General features: G+C 39.1%; 2 protein-coding genes across 2 annotated transcripts in view; one reads left to right on the forward strand and one right to left on the reverse strand.

The window, feature by feature from the left end:
• The window catches only part of vti1b (vesicle transport through interaction with t-SNAREs 1B), a 10,413-nt gene extending 5,084 nt beyond the window's left edge, over positions 1-5,329 (reverse strand). The window contains exons 1-6 of the mRNA XM_050061125.1: positions 5,209-5,329; positions 3,891-4,144; positions 3,715-3,773; positions 2,185-2,382; positions 1,579-1,752; positions 1,176-1,237 (exon numbers count right to left, since the gene is read on the reverse strand). Of these exons, the coding sequence (XP_049917082.1) occupies positions 1,176-1,237; positions 1,579-1,752; positions 2,185-2,382; positions 3,715-3,773; positions 3,891-3,987 (590 nt within the window). The 5' untranslated portion in view covers positions 3,988-4,144; positions 5,209-5,329. The remainder of the gene's footprint in view (positions 1-1,175; positions 1,238-1,578; positions 1,753-2,184; positions 2,383-3,714; positions 3,774-3,890; positions 4,145-5,208) is intronic.
• On the forward strand, positions 5,214-16,385 carry rdh12 (retinol dehydrogenase 12). The gene is made up of 7 exons (XM_050061123.1): positions 5,214-5,454; positions 6,038-6,156; positions 9,124-9,279; positions 9,381-9,485; positions 11,315-11,524; positions 11,983-12,172; positions 15,365-16,385. Exons 1-7 carry the CDS (start codon positions 5,249-5,251, stop codon positions 15,465-15,467), a joined length of 1,089 nt encoding a protein of 362 aa, XP_049917080.1. The 5' UTR covers positions 5,214-5,248; the 3' UTR covers positions 15,468-16,385.
• Positions 16,386-17,574: the final 1,189 nt, after the last annotated feature.

The raw sequence follows: 17,574 nt of genomic DNA on the forward strand, positions 1-17,574 counted from the left end.
TTTCTGCTGCAGGTTGAAATCTGTAGGCTGCTCGCACAGCGTGCTGAATGATTTAAGCCTATTTTGCTCGCTCAAAACTAATTTTAGTCGCAAATGCGAGTGCGGTGACGGGCGGATGGCCACACTGCCGACATTTTATTCCGCCCGTCACGGCACGCCGTTTGATCGCGTTATCAAAACACGCCGCTATTATTCGGCCTTGCTTTTAACTTATTCCACCGAATACCGAATGTGTGTTTTTTTTGCAATATTCGGCCGAATATATTCGGTTACCGAATATTTGGTGCATCCCTAGTAGCCAGCGGATATCCCAACTACTAAAACTTCCTCTTCTGTGCGACAGTCATTTCGGCTAATCTTTATGAACAGACATCTGCATATGAATGAAGATATATTTAAAAAAAAAAAAAAGAAAGAAAAGCTAATAGAAGCTAACTCGTCGTCAGACTATAGCTGATGGGTTTCGAGATTGTATTTCAGCCGATCCACTGTTTACCTACTGTTAAAACTTGATAAATCAATACTACTCAGACTACAACTGGACAACAAACAAAACCAGAACACTTCAGTTTATCAAATCTTGTCCCATCACCTACAGATTCTGCATACATATGCACAAGCTAGATTTTCTCTAAGATAGTGTTCTTGAGAAAATATCTCATTTTGAAAAGCCTACATATCAAAATAATAGAATAAAATGCATTTAGCTCACCTCCTAATAGACTAGCAAAGTAATCATCATTAGATTCAGTCCAGTTTAGACAGTCATAGAAAATTAGTATTGAGTGTAAAAACATAGCTGAATCTAGAGTTTACGATGGCGGTATGACTCTTGGGTCACCTGAGAGCAATGTATGTCTGCATACATGTGCAGAATCTAAAGATCAGTTGCAGCCTTAATATCATCTGTATGTTATTCAGAAAAACATTAATCAGCCAATCAGATTTCTTTTTACCAAATTATGTTTTAGTATTATCAGTGCGGACCATTTTGCCTTGTTAATGTACACAGGAGTTTAATTCTGTATACTATCACTCAAACTGAGCTCCTGTTATCTTGACAGGAATACAAAAGAACAGAGACTAAAACAAACTTAAAAAACATACATTTAGCCCATCAATTACAAAAAAACTCAAGATTACTTATATCAAATGTATAATCTCGTAGCACTTACCGCCGTGACATGGCACGAAGAATTTTTCTACTTCGACTAAGGTTCTCTCCAGTATTGGTCAACTAGAAATGAAACAAAAGACAGAATATACACATAAAAATCACTGTCTGACAACAACTAATAGTATTTTTTATTTATTTTTAGTCTTCATTTAGTTTTCTTTATAAAAAAATTCAACTGATATAAATCATACTGACCCAAACCTGAGCTGTACCACCTGTTTTGCCCCTAAACTAATTATAAATGTTGGACTACTTTCAAAAATCTTATAAAATATAAGAAACTAAATCTACTGAATCAAACTAAAATATCTAACACACAGTATCAACCCTCAGTAGATTAAAACAAATGCAGCATCACAGTCTCATCCTGTACAGTATCATATTAACAAATCACATCTCACTCTGTTTCTGGTGCGGTCCAGCTGCTCCCTCTGCTCTCCCAGTTCCTCAATGATATCTGTGCCGATCTGATCCGTCTCCGCGGCGATGCGCTGACTTCGCTCAATACTCTGGCTGGCATTGTTCAAAGAGTCTGTGCCCTGAAGAAGCAAGGCTCTCTGGGACTGCAGGTGTGTCTGTATAGGTGGACAAAAATAATAACCAGGATGAATAACACAAACAGTGACAGAAGAGCAAGAAAATAAAACTCCATTCTCAGATACTTTTACTCCTTTAGATATCAAGTAGTTTTGTTGAATACATTCCAGGGTTTATTTCGCAGTAAAGTAAATACATCAACTTTTCCTCCAACTTTTTCATTCACTTATACATCATCACTTTATTAACTTCCTGCATTTCCTAAGAATTTGTCTTAACAAAGAGCTGGAAAGACATGAAAGCTTCTTACTTTCATTCTGAGACTGAGAGCCAAAGCAAGATTTTCCACTGTTCTTTTAGAGACCTGAAACACTTCCTGCTGTTAAACTTCCTTGTAACTGTTGATCACTCTCATAATGAGATGACACTGTGCACAAACAGGATTTTAACAAATCAAAGTCAACACTCACACTCTGTTGGTTTTGTGATGAATAGATGCCAAGATGACTTCTGTCCGCTGTCTGAGAGGAGGAACCAAAGCCTGGAGCAGAGGTTTTCATGTCCCTCTGCAGCTTGCCCAAATCCCGGTGGTACATGCGCACCTTTGTACTCATTGCATTTCTGAAGGAGGAAGGGGCAGCACGTAGCTCTTCTTCCATTCCTTGTAACTGGACACAGATAAGAAAATAGTGTAATACCAGGGAAAGGTCTTTAATACACTGCCTTTAATAGACACATTAACAGCAGTGTTGGGAGTAACGCATTACTTTTGTAATATATACAGTTGTTTTAGCAATAACAAAGTAATATAATATGTTACAACAAAATTTGGGGTAATATTATTACATTTACAGTGTCATGTAACACTGTCTCCACCTCCGTCAGTGCACTACAAGAAAAAAACATCCCCTTAACAACCTTATTCATACAGTCCATGGTCACTACAGATTACATTGTAGAAGGGTGCCGGTGATCAGCCTAGCTGGGTCATGTCGTACTGTGCCTTATCATGTTCAGTATGTTTCCACTGTTGTAACGTCTACAACGTATCCCGTTCTGCTTCTGCGTCCTAAGTCTGCATGAAAGCAGCGGGGATAAGGAGCTGGCCTCTGGTTAGTTTTTTCCTCGTCCCGATGATCACCAAATGTGGCCTGGGTGATGTTGGTGTATGTTGGATGTGTTTCCAATCACATCTCCTACAACTGCAGAGCAACGCCGGCACACAGTCCCATTCTTATACATAACCCTCTCTGCAGTGCTGCTGTAGCTGACCGGCACACCGGGATCCAGCAGGTGCGTCGTCCAGCTCCGGTGTTGCAATTTGCACTCGTAATTACGTCAATCATTTATTTTAAAAGGTCTAGGCTATTTAATTATTCTATATCATTTTTTCTCATGTAAATACAAAGTGGTAACCACTGTATGTGAGTACATGAATGGGTCACATCTGTGCAGCACTGGATTTGAAATGAACTGTAACAACCTGGAGCTGCTGTGCTTTGATTATCTGCTGTGAAACAACATGACCCTTATCCATTAAAATGCCTATTAGTTCTTCTGGGGTGATTTGCTGAAAGTAACACAATAGTACTAGTGTAGTAAGTAACTTATTACTCTACACAGAGTCTCTTTCTTAGAGTCATGTGTAAAAATCTTAATCTGTAAACTAATTAGTAACTAAAGATGTCAAGTAATTGCAGTGGAGTAAAAAGTGCAGTATTTCCCTCTGAACTGGACAGGTACCTCAAATTTGTACTTAAGTACAGTGCTTGAATAAATGACTAAGACTATATATAACACAAATAAAGTGGGGAACATTAGTAAGTCACAACTAACAAGAAATGTGTGTCAACATTGTAAGTAAATAGATATGAGTAAAAGCAGGCCTTTATTGCACCAAGCCGTTTACCTGTATAATGGCAGAGACTATAAAAGGTCTTATTAAAGTGCGCAGCTGGCAGTTAACACTTTCTAAACAAATAAACAGGAGAGCAGCTCACCACTTCCTCAGCTTCTCCCTGTCTCTCATCGAAAGTCCTCACCAACCTCTTCCTCTCCTCTGTAAACACAACACAAGTGTCAGTTTTACGACACATAAAACACCTTTCTCATGAGTCTGTCACACAGTTAGCTAACGTTAACATTAGCTAGTAAAACAACAATATTAACCGTTTACCTCCGTGACATTTCCCGGCTCTCTCCGGCATCAGCTTCAGCTCCTCATACAGTGATTTGTAGATTTCGTGCAACTTCTCGAATTCCTCCGACGACATGTTTGCACTTAATGTAGCTCAAATACTTTGTCTTTAGTGGTAAAATAAAACTACAGTAACAGTCACAACCGTAAGTTCAGCTTCTAGTTTTGCTTTGATGATAATCAGGTCCTCGGGACTTCCGCATGATGCCGCTCATGATCCCGTCCTCCAGTGCCTAAAACCCCCGAACAAAAATAAAACACAGGCATGATTTAGTATATTTTTTTCAAACAAAAAATAAACAGGTTCAATATTACACTCTAAATAATAAAGAAAATTAGGAAAATGCTCCAAAATCTCGTTCAAAAGATTTAAAAAGCACCACGATAACAATTTTAGTCAGGCACTACGCAGACAGCTTTCACGGTGCCTTCTGGGAAATGTAATTTAAAACAATACTACTGCTTCTTACTATAAAAATGTATAGTACAACAATTAATGAATGATTTATTAAAATGGAAACTTAATTTTTACTCCTTGTAAAATAATTTTACGTAATTTTATTTAACCATTCACATATGTATGTAGTTGTTTATTTTCGTTTATTTTTATTGTACCCTTGCTTTTGTTTGATTGTTTTATCTCTTATATTTATCCTGTTTTGATAACGATGATAATAATAATAATAAAAATAACATTAGTAATAATTTATAGCAGTTTTCAAAACAGTAAAATAAAATATATATCGTTCGTCACTGTACTGAGGCTGTAAGTGTGAAAATTTAACTACAATCAGTAGAATAATAAAACAACAGAATTAGAGTATAGTTAAATAAAGCGATAAAAACAAATAAATATACATAATGATAGTTTGACAAGTTATTGTACCTAAAAAAAATATATTAGAAAGTCAAATAAGGTTCCTGGGGGAAAAAAAGAAGTTGTAACATAGTAATAATAATAATAATAATAATAATGATGTCTTTATTAAGGACACACAGAAGGGTCCATAGCATACCACATAAAAACAGACAATCACCAATGTACAAAACATAATTATAAATGCTTATATATAATATATACAAGTTCATATTAAAAGACAAAATTGCAAACATTAAATCTGCTTTTGTTAATCTGTCAGCCTATGATAAATTAATCTGATTCCCTAAAACAGTTTATACCCCATCGTAGGCCTATAAATAAATTAAATTATTCTAATGATAATTTACTTTCTAAAACCAACTGGTTAATCAAACATTGGTGTCATCTTGATGTAAAATAATAAAGATGTCCACTAACCTTCTGTATTTCTCCTGCCGGGCTGTAAAACTACAATCCCATGATGCCGTTCGCGGTGTCTCTTTCACCCCTGCTACGTTCTGCACCCCTTTATGCTTTGACATCAGCTGTTCTGCCTACGGAGCAGTGGCGTCCTGCTGGAGGAGACAGAAAGGCGCACATCCGTGATATTATGTTGCTGCTAATAATCGCCGCGGGTCTCGGAGTGGGGACGGTACTGGTGATTTTATTTGCACCTCACATAAGGTAAGGCTGCAATTATGGCTCTCATTCATTCTCATGTAATCCCAGTGTCTCACACATCACGGGTTGGTTGTTACTTGGTTGACAGGACATTACATTGCACTGATGTAATTATTACGATGAGGTTCAGTGTCATTATATAAAACACTGTGCAGCATCTGAACACAGCTGATCGTCATTTTAAAGGCGTTTCTGTCCCCATCACATTTTATTCCACGCGACGCTGACTGACATTTTAAGCAGAAAATCAATGAAACAAAATGATGGAGCTGTGGGAGTTTTAGCACAGAGATGAACCTGGACTCTTCCATCTGAGCAGCTCGGGCCTATCAGCAGCCTGAGCGTAGGAGGAGTTATATTGGTATGCATTACTCCAACAGAGCCATTGGTTATGGGGCGGCCCTGCTCTGTGGCGTGGGTCGTACGACTTGACGCTCAGTTCAGTTCATTGTCCAAGTTTCTCTATGAATAATTAAGCCATGCTGTGCATATGTCCTAATGAGGACATGGCTTAGCTGTGCTGGAGCAGAGGGGGCTTCTGTCTGCTGTGGTTCAGTGTTAATCAGTGGCCACTGTGTATTAACAGGAAATATGCAGCAGGAGGAGTGTGCATGTCCTCAGCTAGTCTGGAGGGGAAGACAGTCCTCATCACAGGGGCCAATACAGGGATCGGGAAGGAGACTGCCCTGGACCTGGCAGTGCGAGGTGACTCTTTGGTTTTACATTTAACCATACAGCACAGCGCCAGTTTACACCCATTATCACTGAGAACAGACAACAGTAGTCTGAATAAAATAAGATTGAACTAAGTAAGTTAAAGAGTATTCTTCTATCCCATATCATAATATATACATTTATATTTTTTGTATAAAAGATAGACTGAAAGACTTGCAGAAGACATGCAGAATGTAGACTGATTTTTTCCCCTCATCATATTCATTTAGATAAAATCTGAAGTGAATCATTCCACTGACTTGTCCTCACATTATTAACTCATAGTAGCAGAAACTGCACTGATTCAGCCTTTTATTCTGTGTAATATTGGTCAACGGGAAATATAAGAAATTGCCATTAATGACAACTTGAATGACTTTGGCTCGTCATTACAAGCAGCACATAAATGTGTTACATTTGCCAAAACCTAATGCACAGACTGGTTGGGATGGTGGATGGGAGGAGAGTTGGGCTCCATGATCGGCCTGATATGATTATGTTATCAACTTATTAAGGTCAGCAGAAATGATCAAGGTCACATGCATATATCGTCAAATATTACTCCTTGTGTTTACATGTATGTTCGTTTACATAAAAATGTCACTAATATTTTAGCCAACATGATGCCAGAATAAACAGCAGGGTTTTCATGACCATTATGCGACTTGGGTGCAGCGCCCAAGCCAAATGAACAGGAAGACACATTGTGCTAAGACACAGCAGTTCATAAGGAAGAGCCTGCCATGTTGCATTGCCATGTTTCTACACAACCCACTTGCTAGAATAAATGTTGGCGCTGTACATTTCTGCAAACTATGGGTATGTGACATTCATACATTATTTTGCAGCGGACATGTTTGGTCGGACAGGCTTGGTTACTTGGTTACGGTTAGGAAAAGATCATGTTGTGGCTTAAAATACCTGGTTTTGTTGACACAACCATCTCTGGAAATTTCTTGCTAAAACCACCTGGTGTTGTTGTTTGTTAGTCTTGAGCAGTAGTTTGCAGCCAGGCTTCATACCACCCCCATCCCTCTACCTCTGTATGACAAAGTCAGCTCATATATACATGCAATCTGAACTACATCACTGCAGAGATGTTATGCTACGTATGAAATGTACAAATGTAACATATCTCCCAGCAAGCATTTTTTGGTTTAAAAAATGTCTAATAGCCGTCTACATGAAGACCTGACGTCTAGGCTAAATCACAGCTGAATTTGGGCTGTCACTGAAAATTTGGTAGAAGTCTAACCATAGCCAAAGTGTAGACGTCATCAATTATACGGCTATGTAGAGACCATGTCCAAAAAATGGAGATAAACATATTTTAATTACTGTTGACTCTCCATATGTGATTGAATATCATACCGCACGCCATCTGCAATGGCGAAAATTACATTTAATCAATTTCAAAATTAAATCAGCTAGATTTGGGTTACATGTAGTGAGACTAAATCGGAGCTGAATATAGCCAATACGTTTAAATCACGACTATTGCTTGCTGGGCTGACTGTAAGAGCCATGAATTAATTTAGAAAGAGTGGATTTTGTAAGATTTGTAGGATTAATACGTTTTGGGATGGTTTATATTTTTGTATTGTTAAATGTTTTGGGATAGGGACATAGATATGGACATTGACACTTGTAATCTATATCAGCTGTATTATTATTTTTTTTGCTGGAGAGAGAGGGTGCCGTATTTTTTGTTGACCGCACTTTTCTTTGTTCACTGTGATCATTTTGATTATAAGTTTGTGCATGTTATAATAAGTTGATTCCTTTGCATTAATACATTTATTTAATGTATTTTTTGGATCTCAGCAATTCTTTTGTTGATGTGTCAGACAAGTAAACCAGGCCCAGCCTCAGCCCCTCAGTGACTTTTAGTTTGTTTCCTGCAGTCGCTACACCAATGTTTGCAGAAATGTACAGTAGGGTGCCCCAGGAATGAGTCCTAAAACCCAGACATGAGTTTGCATTTCACCACTCTGGTGCCCTCATCTTGAAGTCAGTGGGTTTTTCATTAGATGCCTGACTTAAGGTCTGTGGTCAGCACAAGCTTAAGAGACTTTCATGTTTTGTTTTATGACATAAAATACGACAGTAAATGCCCCACTTGTTTATTTTACAGCTTTTATGTGTCTTAAAAAAGGTGGTTGTTAACAAGTTGCTAAATGAGACTACAGAATGTCATCACACCGAACATGGCTTTACAGCTGTGCTGTGGAGGCGACGTTAAACCATGCGACCGTAGTGTAGTTCGTTAATAGCCTAACGTTAGCAACTGACTTCTGGCGATTGCCTTTAGGCTTCAATAATCATGAAAATTATGTTCATTTGGGAAGATTATCTTGCTGAACAAAACGTGTTTGCCACAGAGCTTATTTTCGTTAATAATCCAAAATCCAATGGGACAAATCCCACAGGCTTTTTGACGAGAGAACCAGTGCGATGCTAACCTCTGCGTCAGCCTACCAAAAAACGTCATCCCTGGAGCACTCTATGCCAATATATCTTCTGGCGACTGGGCTGTTCTGCAATAGTCCAGGACGATCAAACCAAACACTGGCTCTAGAGGAGATCTATTGCATTTCTTATGTTACCTGAAGGCCACTGGAGGTTCTGCTACACGCTTAAAAAGGGAGGGATATTCAGTTGGTTGTAATCTCCAACCTCACCGCTAGATGCCACTAAGTCCTACACACTGGTCCTTTAAAGCTTTTATTTTTAAAGCTTAAAACTCAATGCAGATATTAGAGTTTATGATCTTTGGTTGACGTTGTTGTGTTATGACGAAAGTGTTTTGCTTGAGGAGTGACATAAGAAGAAACCTCCTTTTATAAATGGCTCCACGCACCACAAGCCAACAGACACACCCTCTATCTTCTGTTCTGTTGATTAACGTAGTTTCTGTTTTGTTCATAGTTTAGCTGCTGCTTATTTTTCACATGACAGGGGCTCGGGTGATCATGGCATGCAGAGACGTGGACAAAGGAGAAGAGGCGGCGGCCAGTATACGAGCTGCGTACTCTAATGCACAAGTAGAGGTTCGAGAGCTTGACTTGGCGGACACCTGCTCTATACGAGCCTTCGCACAGAAGTTCCTGAGAGGTAAGCACAGAGTCACATCTACTCACAGAACCCTGCTTTGCTGTTATCTAACAGTTACCGCAGCTGACATGTTCCTTTTGTTGTGATGTTTTCTCCTTCAGAGGTTAACCATCTTCATATCCTCATCAACAACGCTGGGGTGATGATGTGCCCGTACACAAAAACAATTGATGGCTTTGAGATGCACATTGGAGTCAATCACTTGGGTAAGACTGCGGCGAAATTTACTTGAATCAATTAACAGGACTGAAAACATGACGGAGTAACTGACTGATCCATCTATTGTATCAGAATATTTCATGCACAATTAATCAGCCCTCCTCAAGCAAAAATGATTGATGTGAAGGATCCTAATATTTTATTTACATGCAAGGACATACAGTAGATGAGTTGGGAACATAATAGTCTTCCCGCCTGTAGTTCACACATTTCAGAAGCATAATGGGTGTTGGGGTTGTACAAGGTACTTATCCATAGTCAGTGTTTTACCTGCAGTAGATGTCTGTCGGCACGCCCCTGTTATGAAGAAGCAGGCAGGAGTACCGCCACAGAAGCTAAGCAATGTACTGCTGTTGATGGGGGTCGGCAGCAAAACACATTTTAGCCACCTCAAAAAAGTCAGTAGCAATTTAAGTTTATGCTGTTGAAAGTATTTTTATCGCTTTATCTTGCCGTCAGACAGGCAAGGCCTTGTGAGTAACCTGTGAGAGTGTATATGGAGAGAGGCAGCTCTCCTGGGGTGTCATGGTGAAGACACATGCCTGACAGAGTGATGACAGTCAGCAGAATTAAGTGTTAAGTGTTAAGATAAGTTCAGGGCTACTGTTAAACCTCATGAGAAGGTCATGTTTTGTGGTGAAGACTGCAATAAAGACATTGCTGGTGAACAGCACCCGAACGCCTCACCATCCTTCCTTCCGCAGAGTGGTCCGCACTGCAAGAAGCGAGTTACCAGCTAATAACGAGCCAAGCTAAAATTAATGTTAATAAGCCAGTCTGTTCCGAACTACGGTTTGGAGCCAGTAAGCTGTTCCTGAGTGAAGTACAGTAACATACGCTACCGTCAAAGCCACCAGACTCCATTGAGAAAAATAGTAATTTGGTTCGTTGAACACAGGAGCTGCTGGTCTACTACTGCCTCGATTAGTTAGTTCATTTGTGCTATTGTCTGACTTTGGTCAGTCTGTACTAACTTTTTTAAATGCCAATGTCACGCAATAACACAAACTAACCAACTGATCGAGGTAGCGGTAGACCAGCAGCTCCTGTGTTCAGCAATGTAAAATTCCGTTTTTTCTCAATGAAGTCTGGCTTTGAATAGAACGATATAACAGCTCCAGTTCCTCGCTGTTTGACCGCAACGTAAAGCGATGAAAATATTCTAAACATAGCGTACACTTGAGCTAATATTGATTTTAAGGTGGAACTTTTATTAGGTGGCTAAATATGTATTGCTGTTGCCCCCGTCCACAGCAGTACAGTACATTGCCTAGCTTTCACGTTGGTACTCCAGTCTGCTTCTCTAAACTGGGGGCATGCCGACCACCTTCTACTCTATATCACACTTACTATGGATAAGTGCCCCATACAACCCCACTTTAAAAGATCCAAACTATCCCTTAAACGGGATTTTTGATCCTGACAGTCTCTTAAAAGATCTAATTTACAGTTTCTTCAGTGGTGTTTTAAACACCATCATCATTTTAGAATATTGTTTGTTGTCTTATGTTGTCACTTACATCTGTCTAAAGCTACTTGCTGTAACCAACTATCCATTTATATGGAAAATGTGAAAATACAATATAATAATAACTATAAAATGCAAGATAAAATGAGTTAGAGGTTAATACTTCTCGCACATCCTTGGATGACAGGGTCTGAATTTGAAAGCTGAAGTTTTGTTTTTACAGTCAGGTTAATAACAATACAGACTGTGTGTGTGTGTGTGTGTGTGTGTGTGTGTGTGTGTGTGTGTGTGTGTGTGTGTGTGTGTGTGTGTTTAGCACTGACTGTATGTGTTTCTTACTCGTGGCAGGGCACTTCCTGTTGACGTCCCTCCTGATCGGGCTGCTGAAGCGCTGTGCGCCGGCCCGGATCGTGGTGGTTTCATCTCTTGCTCACAACTTCGGCTGGATCCGTTTCCATGACCTTCACAGCCAGGGAAGCTACAACAGCGGATTAGCGTACTGCCAAAGCAAACTGGCAAATGTGCTCTTTGCCAGAGAGTTGGCACGTAGACTCAAAGGTACACAAACACACACGCATATAATCAAACACATGAAACATGGGAGAATGGACAGATGACTTGCTTTGCTTTGGCAAACAGAGTAGTAACAGAGACAGGACTAGTGATTAGAGCAGGTGTGAAACCAACAACAACTTGTATTAAAGGAATACTTCTCCCAAATGATCTTTTTTTTTATCGATAACACATTCTCTGAGTAGAAGTCTTTTGATACAGGAAATAATAACATTTCAAATTCATCAGAAGAAAACATCTTTTTGCCTAAAATGTCAGGTAATGAAAATGGAATTAAATTATCTTGAAGAAAAATAAGAGTAAGCAAAAAGCCACTTCACTTGAGCTCAAGTTTCAGGCAGTTTATAAAAAGCAACAGTGTTTTCTAATAGTCAGACTGATACTGCAGATTAGATAGAAGAAAAAATGTCACCCATAGTGATTAACGTCTGTTGTCCTCACAGATACCAATGTGACAGTGAACTCAGTCCACCCAGGAACAGTGAACTCTGACCTGACCAGACATTCGACCCTCATGACGATATTTTTCACCGTCTTCTCCATGTTCTTAAAAACACCTCGGGAAGGAGCACAAACCAGCATCTACTGTGCTGTGGCAGAAGAACTGCACTCAATCTCTGGGAAACACTTCAGGTAACCGACAACAAGATAAAAATCTGTCAAGTTCACTGCAAAGACCCAGGCGTCTGAAACTGGTTCTGGATGCAAATTAGCCCATTTGTTATTCTTATAGGGAATTATTATCCTCAAGAATATTAATATTATTTTCTAAACAAATGAACAAAATCTAGGCAAAGGAGCAAAATGTGCAACCTTGTCCCAATCGTCCCTCACCCCCACTAGCCACATCTACAAGCCAGGATTCTGTATGTTTTCACTGCTATTCTGATCCTCAGGGAACAGCACTGGGGCCTGTTTATTTCCTATCAGCTACTGCATTAACAAACCGGACTCCCTAAAAACACAGGGTTCAACCCCAATGGGCTTGGTTTAGCAGGACCTAGCAATGCTTGCTTCGACGAGCTCTGTGACCATCTCGGGTGTGCTCTGAGTGGACAATCATACTGTATATGATAACCTGCGTGCACCTTTGTAAGAATACAGGGCAAAAATCTTAAATTTTGGTTTGATAAAAATGAGAAATTGGACCATAGAAATAAAGTAATCATCATCATCATCACCATCATCATCATCATCATCATCATCATCATAACTTTCATCACTTTAATATTTTTCAACCTGGACTCTATTTTCCCATGCTTTTGGGTCTCTGAGTTTTTGTGTACTGAGTGAGAGCACTGCAACGCAACCATTTGGGGCATATGGTACCATCAGTACATCCACAAAAAGTGCTTGTTTTTGCTACTGACAGCCTCAGATTGTTTCTATACCTGTCTGACAGCATTTCTACAGAGATCAACCTTTTCATTCAAGAGTAAGATCCTTTTTATTTGACCTGAAACAGCCCCGAATTCACTATCACCAACTTAACCAGACTCCATTTAAATAAACACTAATTTAATCATCATTAAACACAATTTATTCAATGTCGACAGAAACAAAATAAAACTCACAAAAGACTTGCTTGGTCTTTCCACTATTCCAACAATCATCAGCTCTTATTTGGTTGAAATGAACCCCTAATCCCCCCAGTTAGATGTGAAAACATGCTGGCGCTATACAGGCCAAAATTACTGTTCTTTTAAATGGAGTCTGGTGGGTTTGCCAAACACGATTTCAGGACTGTTTCTGGTTAAACAAAAAAGATCTTACTCTTTAACAAAGGGGCTAGACTTAGATGTTTGCAAGTCTAGACAGGACTGTCCCTCAGCCAGGAGTTATTAACCGTTACATTTTACCAGCTGAAGGGAAATGGGACATGAGGTATCAAATTGTGCAGCAGGCCTGTTCCTGTAGAAGCCATGTGGTTACCTGATCTCAACTTCTTTATTAATGTTTCATTCCCCAGTGTCTTGACTACACAACCCACAAGCTTTAGTGTCACCATGGGAAATTTGCCTGCTTCACAGCCTTGTCATCTTTAATTAATCCAACATGGTTTTGCCATTAGACAGGTTGTAATTTTTTAATATGATTTTATGGCCTGTCTGTGCTCTCCCAGTGTCCTTGATTTTGGATGGTTTAGCTGAAAGTTTTAAACTTTTATTAAAGAGGTTTTCTGACATACATTTTTTTTTTTAAAAAGGGCAACCATTTTAAGCTCTACTTGTTTTGTCTCTCATCAAGCTATTTCTCCTCATTTCACTCATTTTGTGATATTGTTTATCTATGATATAAAGAATCTTTGTAAAAGTTAAACCTGCATACTGCAGATAATACTGTAAGGCTAACAATACAGTCTACAACCTACAGGTTAGCTAGCAGCTCTGTGAGGCTGTGCTAAGTGCTAACACTAGCACTGCAAAACGCTCATAATGACAACATAATATTCACTAGGTATACCTTTGATCATGTTCACCATCTTATTTTAGCATGTTAGCATGCTGACATTTGCTAATGAGCACTAAAAGCAAAGTACAGCTCAGGCTAATGGGAATGAGGCTGTATTAGCAGGTATAGCGTGCTCCAGGGATGATGTTTTTCAAACGGCCGATGCTAAAGTTAGCATCGCCCTGGTTCCCTCATCAAAAAGCCTATGTGGGTTTTTTCAATGGATTTTGGATTACTGCAGAAAATCAGCTCAATGGTAGACAAAAGTTTGATACTAACGCATGTTGTTCAGCAAGATAATCTTCACAAATGAACACTGCTTTAATGATTTTTTAAGCCTAAATGCAATCGGCAGAGGTAAAAAGCTAACGTTAGGCTATAAACAGACGACACCGTGGTCCCACAATGAGGCTGTAAAGCCGTGTTCAGCACAATGATGTTCTGTAGTCTCATTTAGCCACTTGATAGCAACCGTCTTTTTTAGTACACATAGAAGCATCAAAATTCACGAGCGGGGTATTTACTGGCGTATTTTATGTCATAGAACAAAACGTGAAAGTCTCTTAAGCTTGCGTTAACCACAGACCTTATTTCAGGCATCTAACCAAAAAAACATTTAAAAAGCCAATTGACTTCAAGACAAGGGAAGCGGGAGTGGAAAAATGCTCACTCATTTTCGGGTTTAGGACTCATTCCTGGGGCACTCTACTTGTTCATAAACCAAAGAATTGAACAAATTTAAATTTTGACTTGATGATGCCAGATGAAAGATGCTAGGAGATAAGTTAAGAGATCACCAGAGTGAATATAATGTAGTCTGAGGGGGACACTAATGTCTGTACCAAATTTTATAGCAATCCATGTCATGGCTGTCAATTGTCAATCTCAGAGTGACACTGAGGAAAAGTCAGTAGATCGCTAAGTTCACCAAAAGTCACCACTTGGGCACCATGTTTATTTTCACCAAATTTCAGGGCGATCGGCCTTATATTAATTGTTGAAATATTTCAGTCTGGACCAAAGTGGTGGACAGACCCACATTCCCATTCTTTCCAGTTGGTTTATTTCAAAGTTCCTAACTTTGTTTCATCCTTAATGAGGGTAGTTGTACCTTTGCTTTTCACATTATTCACTGTTAGTTTCTTGTCATTTAATCTATCTACAAGTTAAGTATCATTGTAAGTCACCACAGATAAAAGTGAATTTACTGGACATTTAAAAGGCACCAAGACATATTAAGTTCCTTGTGTCTGCTCATTTCAAGTGTCGACAGGTAAAATACTGTCATGCTGAAGGAAATCACTGCCTCCGGAGTGCTGAGTCACTGCATTATTAGCTTTTATGTAATAGTCACTCCCCCTCTTGTCATTTCAGCGACTGCGCCCCTGCCTTTGTAGCCCCACAGGGAAGAAGTGAGGAGACAGCGAGGAGACTGTGGGACATCAGCTGTGAACATCTCGGTATCGAGTGGAACTGATTCTACTTTTAACCACCATCTATCTCAGTTCTCAAAAGGAGTCCTTATTCTTTCTTTATCATTCATTTCATTATGGTTTCGATGTTCTGTACTTTGAGTGTTTCTTACCTAATAAGCAGTCAGGTAATACTGTAAGAGGTACTCTCATGTGAAGTTGCTTTTTTGTGTAATAATGCAGTAATTACATTTTAATAACTTGAGTATTTTGGTGCTCAACGACAGCTGCTCAAACCAAAACCACTCGACTGTATTATCATGTAAACACAAATAACTTTTTGACTCTATATTTTTGTGACACAATGTGAATACAGTGTAGGCAAAAAAGCAACTTGATGTATTGTAACGCTGTAGGATACTGTGAAGGGTCAAGCCAGGGTAAATGACCAGCATCTTTATCAAATATTGTCTTTTTCTTTTTTATTCCTGCAGAATTTGCAGCTAAATTGCTTGACTTTTGTGCCAGCATTTATAAACAATTGCAGGGGTTCTTACAGTGTTTCCAGGTTGATAAAACAATTAGTAACCTATCTAAGATCAGCGTCGGTCTGAGCCACAATTACCGCTTGAATTGCATAAATGTATTTTGTGATAATTGTAGTCAGTGTAGGTTATTATAAGAAGGTTTTTCTATATTACCCAAGTCAGACTTAGAATCATGTCGTTGCAATACCTGCAGAGAACTTTTTGCCATTTGCATTGCCAAAAACTGCACATTCCTGGAGGAACTACAGTTTTACATTTATAAGGATCTCCTGAGTCATGTTTCCTTTTCAGCATTCACAGACAAGGTTGCCAAGAGTTTACATTCTGTGTTTTATACAAGTGAAACATGCCTTTTACTACACTTATATTCATGTTAAGAGTTGAATGTTTACATATGATGTAAATAAACGGAGATATTACTATAACGGTGCTCGTACCAAATCCTTGAAATTCAGTTTAAGATCAACAAAATGTCATCAGCAAAGTAAGAAGTGGATGGTTAGTACACAGAAACAGAAACAGGTCATCTCGAGTCATGAAATGTTGGAAGAAAATTGAATCAGAGCAAATGAGTCAGATATGATCCAAAACAGTACAAAATACACACACATCCTAACGTCCAATAAAGTGGGTGCTGTACCAAAGAAACGTCTGGCAAAGTAGGAAACAAATAAGTCTGCACAACAAGCAGCTCCCTTTTAGAAGGATTTTAATGCAGAGTAACATTTCGAGCCTACAGCTCTTCCTCAGTTAAATCTGAGAAAAGGTTGTAGGCTCGAAACATTTTTCAGATCTGATCCAATCCAATCGCCAGAAATAATGATGGCAATGTGCGTTTCTGCAAACCACAGATATGTTAAAAATTGTACATTAACATGTAGCACATACGTTGAAACTTCACATTTCTTTTCATTTTACTAACACTGTGGTTAACATGTGGTTAGCTTAGGCACAAAAAAAGGCTGTGGCTGGGATAAGATCATGTTTGGGCTTGAAAAATCCAGTTTTGGTGGAATAATCACGACTGAGGAAGCCATCAGTGTCTCTGTAAAGAATAAACGCGAACGAAACGAAAAAAAGCAACTGTTCACTAACGAACATGCAACTTTGCTGGCTTAAATGCTGCTGGGATGCTCGCTAAAGTACAACCACTTAAGACCAGATGTGATACGTCCAAAACACACAAATGTCATGTATTTGTGATTTGCAGAAAAGTACAATGCCAACCTTTTTAACTGATGACTGGGCTGTTTCATCACAGTGTTACTGTGGAAGGAAAAGAATTAAAGAAGAAGAATTAAAATATTGACACCACATTCATATCATAGACTTTAAAAATAAGGTTCATATCTGTATGCTTAACATGAAGCTAATACTAGCAGCCGACTAACTTAGCTTAGCATAAAGACTGGAAACAAGAAAACAGCTAGCCTAGCTCTGTCCACAGTTAAGCAAAACTCTAGTTAGCCAGGCTAACTGTTTCCCCCATAATGCTAAGCTAAGTTAGCTCAGCGAATCTAAGCTAGCAGAGAACTAAGGTAGTTCACTGCTAGGGTTAGCTTCATATGTAAGGGCTCAGGCCCACATGAGCAAGTGCAGGCAAGTGACTAAAGCCTGCCGAAGC

Source organism: Epinephelus moara, chromosome 14, assembly GCF_006386435.1.
Source record: "Epinephelus moara isolate mb chromosome 14, YSFRI_EMoa_1.0, whole genome shotgun sequence".
Classification (NCBI taxonomy): Eukaryota; Metazoa; Chordata; class Actinopteri; order Perciformes; family Serranidae; genus Epinephelus; species Epinephelus moara.